Source organism: Grampus griseus, assembly GCF_964374135.1.
Source record: "Grampus griseus genome assembly, chromosome: 1".
Lineage (NCBI taxonomy): Eukaryota > Metazoa > Chordata > Mammalia > Artiodactyla > Delphinidae > Grampus > Grampus griseus.
In genome coordinates, this window is record NC_139017.1 from 35,283,457 (window position 1) to 35,298,373 (window position 14,917).

At 35.4% G+C, this 14,917-nt stretch overlaps 1 protein-coding gene across 9 annotated transcripts in view; it reads left to right on the forward strand.

Annotated features, from left to right (window-relative positions):
• SMG7 (SMG7 nonsense mediated mRNA decay factor) overlaps positions 1 to 14,917 on the forward strand; it is a 70,207-nt gene that overhangs the window by 24,805 nt on the left and 30,485 nt on the right. For all 9 annotated transcript variants that reach the window (XM_082663460.1, XM_082663464.1, XM_082663461.1 and 6 more), the window contains 3 exons: positions 6,767 to 6,798; positions 9,196 to 9,313; positions 11,068 to 11,200. In XM_082663460.1, coding sequence (XP_082519586.1) covers positions 6,767 to 6,798; positions 9,196 to 9,313; positions 11,068 to 11,200 — 283 coding nt within the window. The remainder of the gene's footprint in view (positions 1 to 6,766; positions 6,799 to 9,195; positions 9,314 to 11,067; positions 11,201 to 14,917) is intronic.

Genomic DNA, 14,917 nt, shown 5'->3' on the forward strand with positions numbered 1-14,917 from the left:
CAAATACCCAGATGTCCAAGCCAACAATCTGGGAATGATTTTAGACTGTTTCCTCTGCTTTATTTTTCTCCTGCTGATTTTACTTCCAGATATTTCTTGAATCGAGGCTTTTCTGTTCATCTGTATTATCACTTCCTTTCTTCCAGTCTCGCCCTTTTAAAATCCACCTTCCATGCATCTTGTTGTTGTAGTCTTTTAAAAATGCAATTCTGACAATGCTGTGCCCCTGTTTAAAACTCAGCACTGTTCTCCTAGTAGTTAAAAGATAGAATCTGAGCTCCTTAACATGTCATACAAGGCCTCACAGTCTGCTCTCTTCCTTGATTCTCCAGCTCATCTTCTGTAGCTTCCTACCGTGCATTTGATCCATCAATCTACCTCCTTCACTGGCTTAGCTTTGTTTTTTGTTTTTTTTTTTTGTGGTACGCGGGCCTCTCACTGCTCTGGCCTCTCCCGTTGCGGAGCACAGGCTCCAGACACGCAGGCTCAGCGGCCATGGCTCATGAGCCCAGCTGCTCCGCGACATGTGGGATCCTCCCGGCCCGGGGCACGAACCCGTGTCCCCTGCATCGGCAGGCGGACTCTCAACCACTGCGCCACCAGGGAAGCCCAGCTTTGTTTTTATTGTTGTGATATTTTCTCTGCCTGGAAGAATAACTCCTTCTCATACTTTGAGATTCCCAGACCAGAAATGGCCCTTTATAAAACTAGGTACACATATTCAAATTGTATAGATTGTAGAGTGAACGTTGTAATATAGAGCAGTGGAGTGTCAGGAGATTTGAAAATTCATGCCAAAACGTTCCATAAAGAGAGAAAGCAAGTTAGTATTTTTATTATCCCTTACTGAGAAAAGCTCCTTTAGGAGCAGCATCTTCCCTAGATGTTCTTTTCTATGTGAAATTCAACAGTAGAGTGATGTGATTTATTTTTTTCTGATTAATGCCATGAGACTTGGTGATATCTTAAAGATCTAAGTGTATATGTGCATGTGTGTCTGCATGTGTAAGCACACACTCACCTTATAGTGTCTACTGTCTGGCCTGTTATTTAACACAAATAATTATCATTAGGTTATTATGTTTATGGTCATAATTGTTGGCTACTGTTATCCCAAATACTCCGTAGTACTTTATGGAAATAGGTAAACAAATTATCTTGAAATAAAACCTGCTGTGGCTTTTATTTAAATTTCCAAAAAAAAGTTGCTCTAGCATTACCTCCCAGAACAAAAGAGCCTGATTTACCTTTCCGTAACAACTGTGAGTTTAGAGGATATTGGCTTATATTCCTATGTTCTGCTCATACGAGAAAGGGGGTTGGAAGGCCAGGTAAAAGGAATCCTTCATTGTATCGGCCCCTGATTTGGAAATGTCCTATATTTTTAAACCATGAATATTAATGTGTGATCATAAGAGAGATTATCCTGTATTTGTTACCTTGCATTGTTATATCAGTGCTATGTATAATCAAGCTATTTGTTAAAGAAGATAACCATTAGTTTTTTTCCTCTAGTGACATTATTAAAAAATTACCATAAAATGTTTAACCTTTGAAAACCCCAATTCTTTGGGCAATTACTATCAAACATTCCATTTTTTTTTTCCCTTTACAGCCTTTTATAACAGGGGAACTATGATACAATGGTTAGGAGTTAGCCTCTGGAATCAGGGTGTTAAAATGCTACCTCTACTACTTGCTAACTTGATGACTTTGGGCATGTTACTTAATCTCTATCTCCTTGGGTTTCTTCAGCTATAACGTGGGGGCAATAATAGTACATAGTGAGGATTGAATGATTACCCTGTGGAAAGCCCTTACTTTAGAACAGTGTCTGGCAATAATAAGTGCTAAATATAGTGTAAGCTATTTTAGTATATACCTAGTGCATTAGAATGCATTAAATGTATTTATAGATCTTGATGATCATGTTCTCTCCAAGAGTATTGTTTCAGATGGTTAGCTTTAAACGTATTTGATTATCACTGAATGTTTCAAATTTTATTCAGTCTTTTAATGACTTTCTCTTTTAGTGTTTGATAGAAATGCTTAATTTCCCTTATTTACGAACTGAGACAATATATTTAGTATTTTGAAAGCTTTATATTTTATAACTATTTAATAGTGCTATTTTATTATTGAAGGCATGATGATTTTACTTCTTGGATTCTTCATTCATTCATTCTTTTCATTAATTCCTTTAGCTTAAAGTAAGAATAAAAAGGATCTCATGTGGCCACACCTTCTAGAAGCCAAGAGGAAACATTTAAAAACTATTGTCTCTTTATATAAGCATTGTAACGTTAATCTTTAACAATATTGGTCTTTAACAAAACCAGTAGGTCATTGAGGTGTAGTATTTTTTCTTTATAAAAACGTAAAATAATCAAATAGCCAATTTTGTGCTAATCTTTATGAAAGCAGTTGGTATAAGATCACATATCTATTGATTTGATTTCTTGTATATTATACATTATTAAAAAAAACTAAGAGTTGTGTAGGGGTGGGAGAATAGGGATTCCTTTTCTTGTGAGATAATTTTTAGTTTAACCCTCTCACCTATCTAAATGGGTATTTTTGGTACACAGAAAAAGGAAGAGTTAGTGGATAATAATATATAAACCTAACCATGTTTTAAGCAATTTACAAATTAATTCCATCAGAAATATAGCATGGCTTACAAGTACTAACTTTCTGATTACATGAGACTATATTTTAACATAGTCTTCTTTGTGACAAGATTATGACATTAACAAATAAAAATAGATCTTTAGTCTGAGGAAACTGTTATTGATGATTCCTCATATGGGAAAACTGTTTGGTTTGGGAACTTACACATATTCGACTTCTCATTTTTGATGAAGTACTCCCTGAAGCAGGAGAGCCAGAATTTTCTGTAAAGGGCCCAGATAGTAACTGTTTTAGGCTTGGTGAGACATGTGATTGTTGTCTCAGCTACTCACCTCTGCTCTTGTAGCAGAAAGCAGCCATAGACAATATGTAAACGAATGGGCGGGACTGTTCCAATAAAATTTATTTATAAAAATTGATCCAGTGTGAAGGAGGGAATTTCATCCACAGGCTGACCACTGCACTAGAATGTGAATTTTACTTCTTGTGGTCCTTTTGATAAAAATCCCAGGTATTTATTTCCTAATGTGGTCTTTTTAAAAATATCTGTTTATTTAATTTATTTATTTATTATTTTTGGCTGTGTGGGGCCTTAGTTGCAGCACGTGGGATCTTGGTTGCCCTTCGTTGCAGCACGTGGGCTCTTTGTTGCGGTGCGTGGCATGTGGGCTCCAGAGCGCGTGGTCTCTGTAGTTTGCCGCGCACAGGCTCAGTAGTTGTGGCGCACGTGCTTAGTTGCCCCGCGTCATGTGGGATCTTAGTTCCCCGACCAGGGATCGAACCCACATCCCCTGCATTGGAAGGCAGATTCTTAACCACTGGACCACCAGGGAAGTCCCTGAACCGATTTTGTAATTTAGACTAGTTGTCTTAAATGTTAGGGTTTAATCGACAGAGCACAAAACTGAACCTAGATAAGTCTACGTTAGCTTTTTATGTCATAGAATTTTTTTATTCTAATTTAAAAGAAATAGAAATGACTTGGACTTTGGAGTCAGAAAGAACTAAGTTTGTACTTAATTGTACCTAATTGCTTTGTGACTATGGACAAATTATTTCAGAGCTTCAACTTCCTTGTTTATGGGATGAGAATCATAGTAGCTATCTCCCAGGGTTGTTACATTTTCCATTTAGCTAGCTTTTCACCATTTCAATTTAGCAAGGTTATTTTAGTCATTAACACATGTCTCTTTCAGAACCTAGGAGAGAACTGTGCACAGAAGAGCATCTCTTCCCCTGTGTTAGTAAGGAATCAGAACTCTTGGAATTTCAAAATGCTTGAACATTCGTGTCAGATAGTTTTTATGACATTTTTGCACTTTTGTTAGTGTTTGGATTTTTAGTTTTACATTTTTCTTGGGCAGATTATAGTGTATAAAAATGTAGAGTGAAATTTTGATCTTTGTTTATCAAAGCCTAGAAGCCTGCTCCAGAAACTGGTAGAATTATAGTTCTTCTCTTACTGATGGCCCATCAGAGAAGCAGATTATTTGGAAATAGTTCCTATTATATGCTCATTATGATCTTCATTTGACTGGAAATTGGTATCCTCGTTAGGCAGATGTTAGCATACCAAGATGACATTTATTCATCTTTACAAGCAAATCTTGTTTGGAAAGAGAAAGCAATCATTAGACACATGATCCTAAGTGTATCTTGTATAAACTAGAGTATGTATTTTTAGCTAACATATGGAAGCATTGTGAAATAAGTCCTTTGTAACTTGGCAGCTCAGAATGAAAGGTATTGAATCCAGTGGAGATGCATAAGTAAGGTTGGCTGTCTCAGTATAAGGTTCATAAGTTAGTACTTTAGGAGGGTTTTGGGGTAGGGGAGGAGAGGAGGTTGTTGGTAGGTTAGGATGTGTGCTATTCCTAAGTATGATCTTAGGTTTTTTTTTTTTTTTTTTCGGTAAGCGGGCCTCTCACTGTTGTGGCCTCTCCCGTTGTGGAACACAGGCTCCAGACGCACAGGCTCAGTGGCCATGGCTCACGGGCCTAGCCGCTCTGTGGCATGTGGGATCTTTCTGGACCGGGGCATGAACCCGTGTCCACTGCATCGGCAGGTGGCCTCTCAACCACTGCACCACCAGAGAAGCCCCTGATCTTAGGTTTTAAGGGCATAAATCAAATACTTTGTGAGGTGTTTTTTTTTTTTTTTTTTACGGCTAAAGTTTAACACTCAAACTAGGCTTTATGGATAATGGAATTTGATGTGATGTTACCTTTTAGGACTAAGTGTAGCTGTTTATTTGGTATTGTTCATTTATATTGATAGTTCTTGTGGTTTGTGGTTTCTATATCATCCTATTGTGATTCTATTTGAAAGCTTAATTTTTAAAAAATATAGATATCTTTTTAAAAGCTAAGAAAACAAAAAGATTCATGTTATGTTTTGATGAAGCTAAAATTCACAATTGTTATCAAATAATAAATTACATAAAGCATTTACAGTAAAACTTATAGAATCTCTAAATATTCTCTAGCTTTTATGTCAAATTTTGTTTTTAAAAATGGAAATCTCGTAAGTTTATATACTTACCTTTTTAGAGTATATGAAAATAATTTAGCCTTTTTCCTTTCTTCACTTAAAAAATATGTATTGAATGCCCACTATGTAGGCAAAGAAGTTGTGATGGTGAGCATTCCTAAAATCTGTGATACACACTGTAAAGAAAAAATACAAGTGCTTTGAGAGCATAAAACAGGAATATCCTTCATGTATGCAGGGTTCAAGTAAAGCTTCCTGAGGAAGTAATGTCTCTACTGAGACAAAGGATGAGTAATTAACCAGACAAAGGAGGAAGATGTATTCCTAGCAAAGGGACTCTTCTTTACAAAGGCCCTGAGCGTCAAGGGAGCCAAGCACATTGGAGAATCCAGAAAGAAGTCCAGGGGCTGGAACACAGAGACCCAGGAGAGAAGAGAATAATGGTAGAAGTAGAGTACAGAGACTCTATTCAGTTACAGAGGACTTTGTAGACCACTTTAATAAAGATCTTGGTTTTTACCCCTAAAAGCAGTGGAAAATCATTAAAGGGTTTTAAGTGCGCAATTGGTGAGGTCAGATTTGCATTTTTTTAAAGATCCCTCTGATATCAGTGGAGAGAGCAGAATGAAATGAGACAAGAGTGAAGTGGAGAAAACAATTTGGTGGCTTTGCAATAGTCCAGGCAAGGGATGGTTGTAACTTGAATTATAGTGACTGAAGAGGAAGTAAAGGGAGAGCTACAGATTCAAGATGTATTTGGTAGGTAAACTTTTTTGGAGTTGATAGATTACGAGGGATTTGAGAGAATGTTATCATGGATGACTTCCAGGTGTCTGCTTTTCACAACTGGAAAGCCATGATACATTTGCTAAGGTACAAATCACTAGAAAGAGAACCAGGGATGGGGGTGGGGATGGGTCATGAGTTCAGTTTTGGACCTCTTGAATATAGGCAATTCTTGAAGAATTTGGGAGAGAGAAAAGAAGCAGCAGCTAGGGGAAAATCTAGGATAGAAGGTTTTAAAATCTGTGAGAGAATAGGGCATGTTTAAATACTGTGAGAAGGATCCAATAGAGAGGGAAGTTTTTAAATTATTGGAAGAGGGGAGAGAGTAATTAAAGGAGCAGAAGTCCTTAAAAAGGTTAGAAAGAGCATACCTAAGTGTAATTACTGGTCTTAAGTAAGAGATGCAGTACTGCTAGTATTTTAACAAGAGTAAGAAAGAAGAGGGCTCTGTGACTCTAAGCGTTTAGTAACTGGGCATTGTTTTTCCTGAGGTATGGGGCTGTCCTTTGCCGAAAAGAATTGAGGAGAATGGAGATTTGAAATAGTTATAGTGGCTAGTGAATTGAGAAACATAGAATTTCCTGGCCTCATGGAAGGAAAATTTGGAGGTAAACAGTAAGAAAATGAACTCCACTCAGTAGAAGAGTTCACGATGACCCTGTGAACTTGTAAGGAATGGCATCAATTTGCCAAGATCTAATGCTACTCTAAACATTAAAGCAGGGACACTATTTGCAGTGCCACAAATAGAGCTGTTATACATTCTTACTGTCATATATAATTTTACTTAACTTTTAGTGTTACTTATGTTGGGTGAGCCTAGTTTGTTTCTAACTGAGGTTCTTTTTCCCTTTTTTAGGCAGGCAGAAGTCCTGAAGGCTGACATGACAGGTATTCGCTGGCTCTTTTGTTCTTCACAACTTATTTTATACCATTAAATTAAGGGAAGTGTATCATCTTATTATACTACTTGTAGTACTGTCCTGGTTGCCAGAGGGGATGATAACTTACTATTTATTTTAAATATTTATTGTTTTTATACTTTGAATTCTTACTTAGATGGCTTGTCAAAATTTTTATGTTATCTGTGCTACACTGAGTTGAATATTACTTAATTTAATGCATATACTCATTTAATTTTTACAAACTATTTATCAGCTACTTAAGAGATACAGAAAAAATAATTCATATACCATATAAACACAAATATCTCATAGTATTAGATTTATATCTTTGTGTTTATAATTCCCCAAACTTGAATAGTAGGTAAACCTTCAGAAAAAAATGTTTGCAGGAAAACTCTAGCAAATTGAAAGTCCTTGAAATTGAATGAGCTACCTTGCCACTTTTCTTTCTTTTCTCACCTTTTTTGTTTTGAGTAACAGCCAAGGTGTTTTTGAAAGGATAACTGGAATTAGTCACTAAAAGGAGCAGATGAATTTAACTCCAAAATAAGGAAATATATGGCAATAACTATGTAGTGATCAATATGTTCTCTATAACAGCATAACAGCAATACGCTTTCTATAACCATCCTAAAATGTAAAAAAAAATAAGTGCTAATGGATCTCATGCTAATTTTTGAAGATTTTAGTTCTGCAGTGAAACCTGCAAAGAGTTAAACTTGTAAGCAGCATACCTGCCAAAATTTACAACCAAGAGGAAATGGGCTATTTAGATCTCTTTTTCTCAACCTCTAGAATTGCAGGCTAATGTTCTAAGAATTTTAGGTAATCTCATTGTCATCTTGCTCAAGAAAAATAATGGAAAAACCAAAAACACTTTTTATAGGTTTATAGTTCTTCCCATTATTAACATAACTGTCATCATCTTCCATACTATGGATTCTGATGTCAGCTCTGAGCTACTGTATTATGCTCTTGTATTGGCATTGTAAGCATAATCTATATTGCGTGACAGAAATTGTGCATGGAACAATGTTAAGCCATCTATATACCTTTTACATTTTCTTAACTCTTGAACACCCGCAGTAAGTAGGCTTAGGGTTTGACTTTTGTAGGGGACATTTGACCTGCCCAGAAGGTGACCTGTCCTTAAGATACTAAGTCTGCTCATTTAAATGACAGTCTCACTGATAGGTCAGAGTTAATGATCCCTTACATTCCTTTTCCTGCAATCAGTGAATTGAAGCAGGGTTGAATAAATCTATAAATCTATTTATTTAGTCATTAAAAGCTTAATAAGGAAGGGACCGAGAACCTGATACCAAAAAATAGGCCCTATTTTTTAGGAGCCAGCAAACTCTTGTAAGGATTAACTCTGATGTCTGGGAGTTTCTGTATGCAGAACAGGATTATGCTGGCTGTAGATACTAATAGCAGACCTAAAGGAGAGTGAAGATTATGCCATTGTGCAGCGGCAAAATACTAAATGCAACCAGACAGGCTAACTAGCAGCCGGAAATATATAATTGCAAAGTCCATTATTAAGTTCTTCTCTTGAGGCAGCTCACTGTCAATTATTGCACTCATAAGCCTAGTAATCAGAAAGGCTAATGTGCCTTGTAGGACTCTGGCAGACAATATGGCCCCAATTTGGTATTACATATAGTTATAGCCTGACTTTCTGATTTCATCTTGCACCCAGTCTCTCATTTGGCCTCTTGAGCAGTTTAATCACTGTCTGCTACTGGTCCTCATTTACATTAAATAGCAAGTACGTATTGCTCACAAAAGTGTCTTGGCAAGCAGTCTACCGATGGTTAAAATAACACTCACTGTCAAGACTTTATTGGCTTGACATACATAGGAGAGTAGGAGTAATAGCAGAATGCCCAAACAGCTGCTGGATTGTGAGCTGACAGGAGGATTCTGTAAGGACAATTGTGAAAATGATTCAAAAGAAAAAGAAAGGCTTCTTTGGACAAAGAGATATAGTTATGAGAGTAAACAGACCAACTTGGCAGTCCATCATTTCAAATGGGGTGACTTATTATGAGGAATATGGCTTCCTATGGTATGAATACATAGAAATCCAAACCAAGATCAAAGGGTGAGCCATTCTCTTTTTTTAAGCCTTTTTCATTTCATGGCATTATTTCAAAACTAAAAGACAAATACAGAAGCATTTTGAAACAGATGTAGTCATTAGCCAAAAGGTGAAAATCATCTGAAATGTAGTAGTATAAAACTTCTGCAGCTATCTATGATATCTGTTTAAAGCATGTTTTTGCTTTGGGGAATGGAGAGTGAAGGAATCGTTGGTGTGGCATAATGGTCTTAACTATCTGTTTATCATCTACTGTTCTGTTTTTGTTTTGTTACTCAGATTCTAAGCTGGGTCCAGCCGAGGTCTGGACATCCAGGCAGGCTCTGCAGGACCTGTACCAGAAGATGCTGGTTACTGATTTGGAATATGCTTTAGACAAGAAAGTAGAACAGGATCTGTAAGTACTATCATTTGGGATGTCCCTGTAAGATCAGGAATCTCATCAAGACTTTAGAATAGAAGAGAACAATTTGGTTGTTTCTTTTTAACCTATTTCAGAGTACACTTTTTCAATGAAAAAAAAAAGGAAAGAAATTCTAATACTTGTGATCTTTTTGAACAAAATATTTGACCATTGATATTACTTTAGATACAGTCTTAGGTAGCAAGAGGAGAAATGTTTAGAGTTGAGTTTTATTAAGGTCTTCAGGGCGTACCATAAAAACAAATTTGTATGTGTTTCAAGTACTAAGAGACAGTGTTTGGATTCTCTGTATTGTATTCAGTCCTATATTTGAGCCATGATTTAAAAAAAGAAATACAAAGTAGGCTTTCTTTGATAAATATGATTCTATGAGTTTCTCCCAAAGGAAAATGTGTTTCCATTGTAAGGAAGGTTCTTCCTTTTAATCCAATAAATAGGTGTTTCCTTTTTTTCCCCCCTAATAAGACTAAAGAAAGATTTTGTATATTTAGGCTATTCCACTCATTCTTTCTATTAGGGATGAAATAGTAGATGACCAGATTCCCAACTGAGTAAATAAATGTCTTTCATGGAAGGCCTTGCCTTATAAATTGGAACAAGGACATTAGCCTGGTGGAAAATTAAAAATCAAGAATATTCTTTTCAATAATGCCTGTTACCCTAAGTAGTGGTGAAGATTAGTTTTTCCTATATAGCACATCTAACCTTTATATTGTTAGGAGATCTAGTAATAGAGCTTAATCACAAGCACTCAAACCCATATTTTTGATATTAGAGTCATGGATAAGATGGCATCAAAAATGCTGAGGGAGTGATTGATTGCCCTCATAAATCATTAAAAACCCCAGTGCTTCAAAAGAGCCTCAAAAGCTGCTGTTGATAAAGAATTAGGTACTTTCCAGGTAGGTTGTAAACCCTCTATCTGTGTTTGCTTCCTTCAGCCAGTAATATCTTCCCTCCATCCTAGTTCCCTTTTTTTGTTTTGTTTCTTTGTGATTTCCCCTGTGATTTCCAAATTAGGGAGTGACTGTATTTCACCACAACTGAATTTAAAATGATTCTCTATACAATTCGAAAGGCATTTTATAACAGGATTTTGGTGTGCCATATTTCAGCATTGTGTTGTTTCTTAGTTTGAACAGCCAAAATTGAAATGTCAAAATGAGTTTATATTTCAAGCTCTAACGAAAATATTAACCCCAAGAGAAATAAACAAACTATTAAATAGAACTAGAACTGAGTGCTGTGGGAAATAAGTTTTAGAGAAATAAGAGATATGGCTTAATATTTACAAAAAAATCTCCCCCACCCCCACCCCCAGACATGCCACTTGTTACAGAACACTCACATATTTTTTGACACAATGGTGCAATGTATGGAAATTTGTTAATAGCTTGCTTTTACTTTGGTCTTGCTACTGTAGTTCTAATTTTGTATGAGGATTCCTAAATAGGTTCTAAGTCTAGTAGCCCTAAAAGATTAATAACTGAAGCCACAGTCTGATTATTCGAACATTTGGTAAGTGTTTACTAAGGTCAGTTGCATTCTACTGCTTGTCTAGTCTTGTTCAAAGGGGAGCATAAAGTTATTTAAGTGAATAACTTTAATGCAGGTTTACTGTCTAGTGTGTTATAATTATAACAAACAGTTCTTTCTTGTTCTCAGGGGGACCAGTGTCTGCCCAGTGAGTCACTGCTATACCAAATAGAATTACATTTTGTTTTCAGCTGGAATCATGCCTTTAAGAATCAGATCACAACACTACAAGGCCAGGCAAAGAATCGAGCAAACCCGAATCGGAGTGAAGTTCAGGCAAACCTTTCTCTGTTCCTAGAGGCAGCTAGTGGCTTCTATACTCAGGTGAGTTCTGCACTGTATACCAATTTTCCTAAAATTAGTAGTGAATATTCTCTTTGTACACATCTTGTTCATATAAGCACTTGGGGTACCCACTGTATGGTCCATCCAGGAGTTGATCACCTATAATCTCAGATGAATCAAAATGTCTGAAATTACTTACCATAAGACCTTTAAAACAGTAAAGACTCTGCTCTTAAAAAGGTGATGGTTCAGCTTAAAGATTAGAGGTATTATTGTGTGAATTAAAAAAAGGGTAATGAGAGCAATGCCTTAGTGAAACAGCAGAAGTAGTGAGTTACAGGTGGTAGTAGAGCAAATGTAAATGTATGGGTGTAGTCATTGTGAAAGTAACAGCTATGTTTTGCCAGGTAAGAAATAGTCAAAATTCGTGATATCAAGTGAGTTTTCATAGTATTATATATACAGTAGAATTTATCTGGCGCTTCAGTGCTATTAAACTACCTAAGAAATAGAGCAGCCTTTCCTCAGTTTGAATAGTAAGTTATTATTTATTGTCTTCAGAGACTTTCCTTGTCCTTAATTACATCTTGATATGACTTCTGAATCAGGTGAGGTAAAAGAATAAATAAATCTTTTTGGACAGTGAATTTTATTTAAGCAGAATTCTTTAGAAAACATCATCTCATCCATTTGTAATAGCATTCATAATTTAATTAATAACATGTGTATAAATTCTCATCTTATAATGACAAGACAAGGTTTTGCAGATCTTGCTCCAAAAGAAATTCAAGAACCTACTCTCTGTGCTGCTACTTGACCATTGCTACCTGTATTTTGGCTCCATTTTGGTTTTACTACTTTTTAGAACGAAGAGAAAGAAAAGACTGTTGAAAGATATCAAATAGCCATCACCTTACAGAGATTATTTGTTTTACTTAGACTAAAACATTCATCACAGTTCATCATTGAAAGAACTCAAGTATGGTTCTTGTTCTCAAAATTCATTTTTAAATTGATGCCAACTTTTAGCAAAAGTTGATATTTCTGGAGAGGGGAATTGTGGTTTGCCGCTAACTAATCCTTATTAGCAGATGTTAAAGATTAATTCATTCTACAAGTAGCTATTAAAAGTCTACTCTTTGTAAGGCACAATACTAGACACTGAGAATTGGAGAGAAAAGAGACCATCTTTAACTTTCAAGGGAATATCCAGTCTAAATGAGGAGATGTATACATTAATAGATATAGTGTTTCTTTTGGCTTTCTGATTATAAAAACATGCATACTAATTTCAAAAGATTTGAAAATTATAAAAAGTCAAAAAATTTTCATTACCCTCTCATTCAGGATAAATTACCACTTTTAATATGTATGTTTCTAGTGTTTTTATACTTTCGTACATGGTTGTACCTATTCATTCTTTTATCAGCTTTATAAACATAATGTAAGTTTTTCCTTGTATTATTAAACAGTTTGATAAGCATCTTTGTTTATAAAGCATTTTCTCTAATACTGGATTACTTCCTGAGGATAGGTTCTTCATTGGATGGTGAATTAAATCATTGGATGAGTGGAGCTTTAATACTATATTGATACACATAATTGTTTTCCCAAAAGGTTATCATTTATATTTTTGTATTTCCATCAGCAGTGTATACAAGTGTCTGTCTTGACATCCACTCACCAGTGTTAAATATTTCAATAAAGGCAAATGAATGATTAATTGAATAATTTATACTTGATAGATGGAAAATAATTTTTCATTTAAAATTTAATGTAATCTAATTACTAGTGGTGTTGAACTTTTATATTTTATTACATATTTGTATTTTATATAAATCATTTATTCATTTACTTTTCCCTTTCATTGTTCAGACCCTAGTTTTTTCCATGGTGATTTGTCTGAGCTTTTTCTATATAAGGGGATATTAATTTTTCTTCCTTTTTTTTGACAAACATCTTTTTCTCCAATTTCTTCTGTTGTTCTTTCATTTTATTTAAAGTTTTTTGAAATACAGAAGTTATCAGATAGTTTTTGTTTTTACAGTACTGTTTTTTCTTTGTCCATTTGTCCATAGATTAGTGGATATTTAACAATAATACTTATATTTAAAAGAACAAATAGATATTATAATTCAAATATTAAAATTTGAAAACAATACCAATATCCTGCAATAGAGTAATGGTTAAATAAATTATAGCCTATCTGAAAAATGGAATTATGAAACTATTATAAATGGTATTTATGCAGATTTTTTTTTGAGGTTTAGTTGATGTACAATATTGTTTCAGGTGTACAACATATTAAGGTTATACTCTATTTATAGTTATTATAAATATTGGCTGTATTCCCTGTGCTGTATAATATATCCTTGTAGCTTATTTATTTTATACATAGTAGTTTGTACCTCTTCATCCCCTACCCCTATCTTGCCCCTCTCCCTTTCCTCTCCTAGCTGGTAACCACTAGTTTGTTCTCTATATCTGTGAGTCTGTTTCTTTTTTTTTATATTCACTGCTTTGTTGTTTTTTTAGATTCCACATAGAAGTGATAACATGCAGCATTTGTCTTTCTCTGCCTGACTTATTTCATTTAACATAATATCCTCCAAGTCCATCCATGTTGCAAGTGGCAAAATTTCGTTCTTTTTTATAGCTGAGTAGTGTTTCATTGTGTATGTATGTATGTGGGGACACACACACAGCGCCACACACCACGTCTTCTTTATCCATTCATCTGTTGATGGACAGTTAGGTTTCTTCCGTATCTTGGCAGTTGTATATAATGCTACTGTGAACATTGGGGTGCATGTATCTTTTTGAACTAGTGTTTCCGTTTTTTTTGGATTTATGCCCAGGAGTGGAATTGCCGGGTCCTATGGTAGATCTGTTTTTATTTTTTTGAGACACCTCCGTACTGTTTTCCACAGTGGCTGCACCAATTTACATTTCTACCAACAGTGTATGGGGGCTCACTTTTCTCCACATCCTCACCAGCATTTGTTATTTGTGGTCTTTTTGATGATAGCCATTCTGACAGGTGTGAGGTGATACCTCATTGTAGTTTTAATTTGCATTTCTCTGATGATTAGCAATGTTGAGCCTCTTTTTGTGTGCCTGTTGGCCTGTTGTATGTCTTCTTTGGAAAAATGTCTATTCAGGTCTTCTGCCCATTTTTTAATCTGGTTGTTTTTTGATATTAAGTTGTATGAGCTGTTTACATATTATTTTGGATATTAACCCCTTATCAGTCATATCACTTGCAAATATTTTCTCCCATTCAGTAGGTTGTCTTTTCGTTTTGTTGACTGTTTCCTTTGCTCTGTGAAAGGTTTTAAGTTTAATTAGGTCCTATTTATGAAGATTTTTTTTTTAAGATGAGGAAATTTTATTATTAAGTGAAAATCATGATGTAGAATTATGTGTACATTTGACTCTACATGTTAATTGAATAGCCTTAGCTCAGTGGGGTGTTGACAGAAATGGTATCCCAGCCCCCACCCCCACTTCACTACTTTCAACTATGCTTTGTTGAATTCTGGATTCCCGTCATAACATCTTGGACAGATTTCGTACCATTCTGATTGCTCTTAGGATTTTAAACTTAGTCCAGTTTTAAAACTCCAGTCTCATCTCCAGCTTAAATTGCTTCCTTCCCTCATGTAGTAGAAATTTAAACTGTGAACACAACTGAAGTAGGGAGGGAGGGGTAGTAGGGACTTGCTGCAGCTGGCCCTGGTGGAGGTAGAGGGAAAG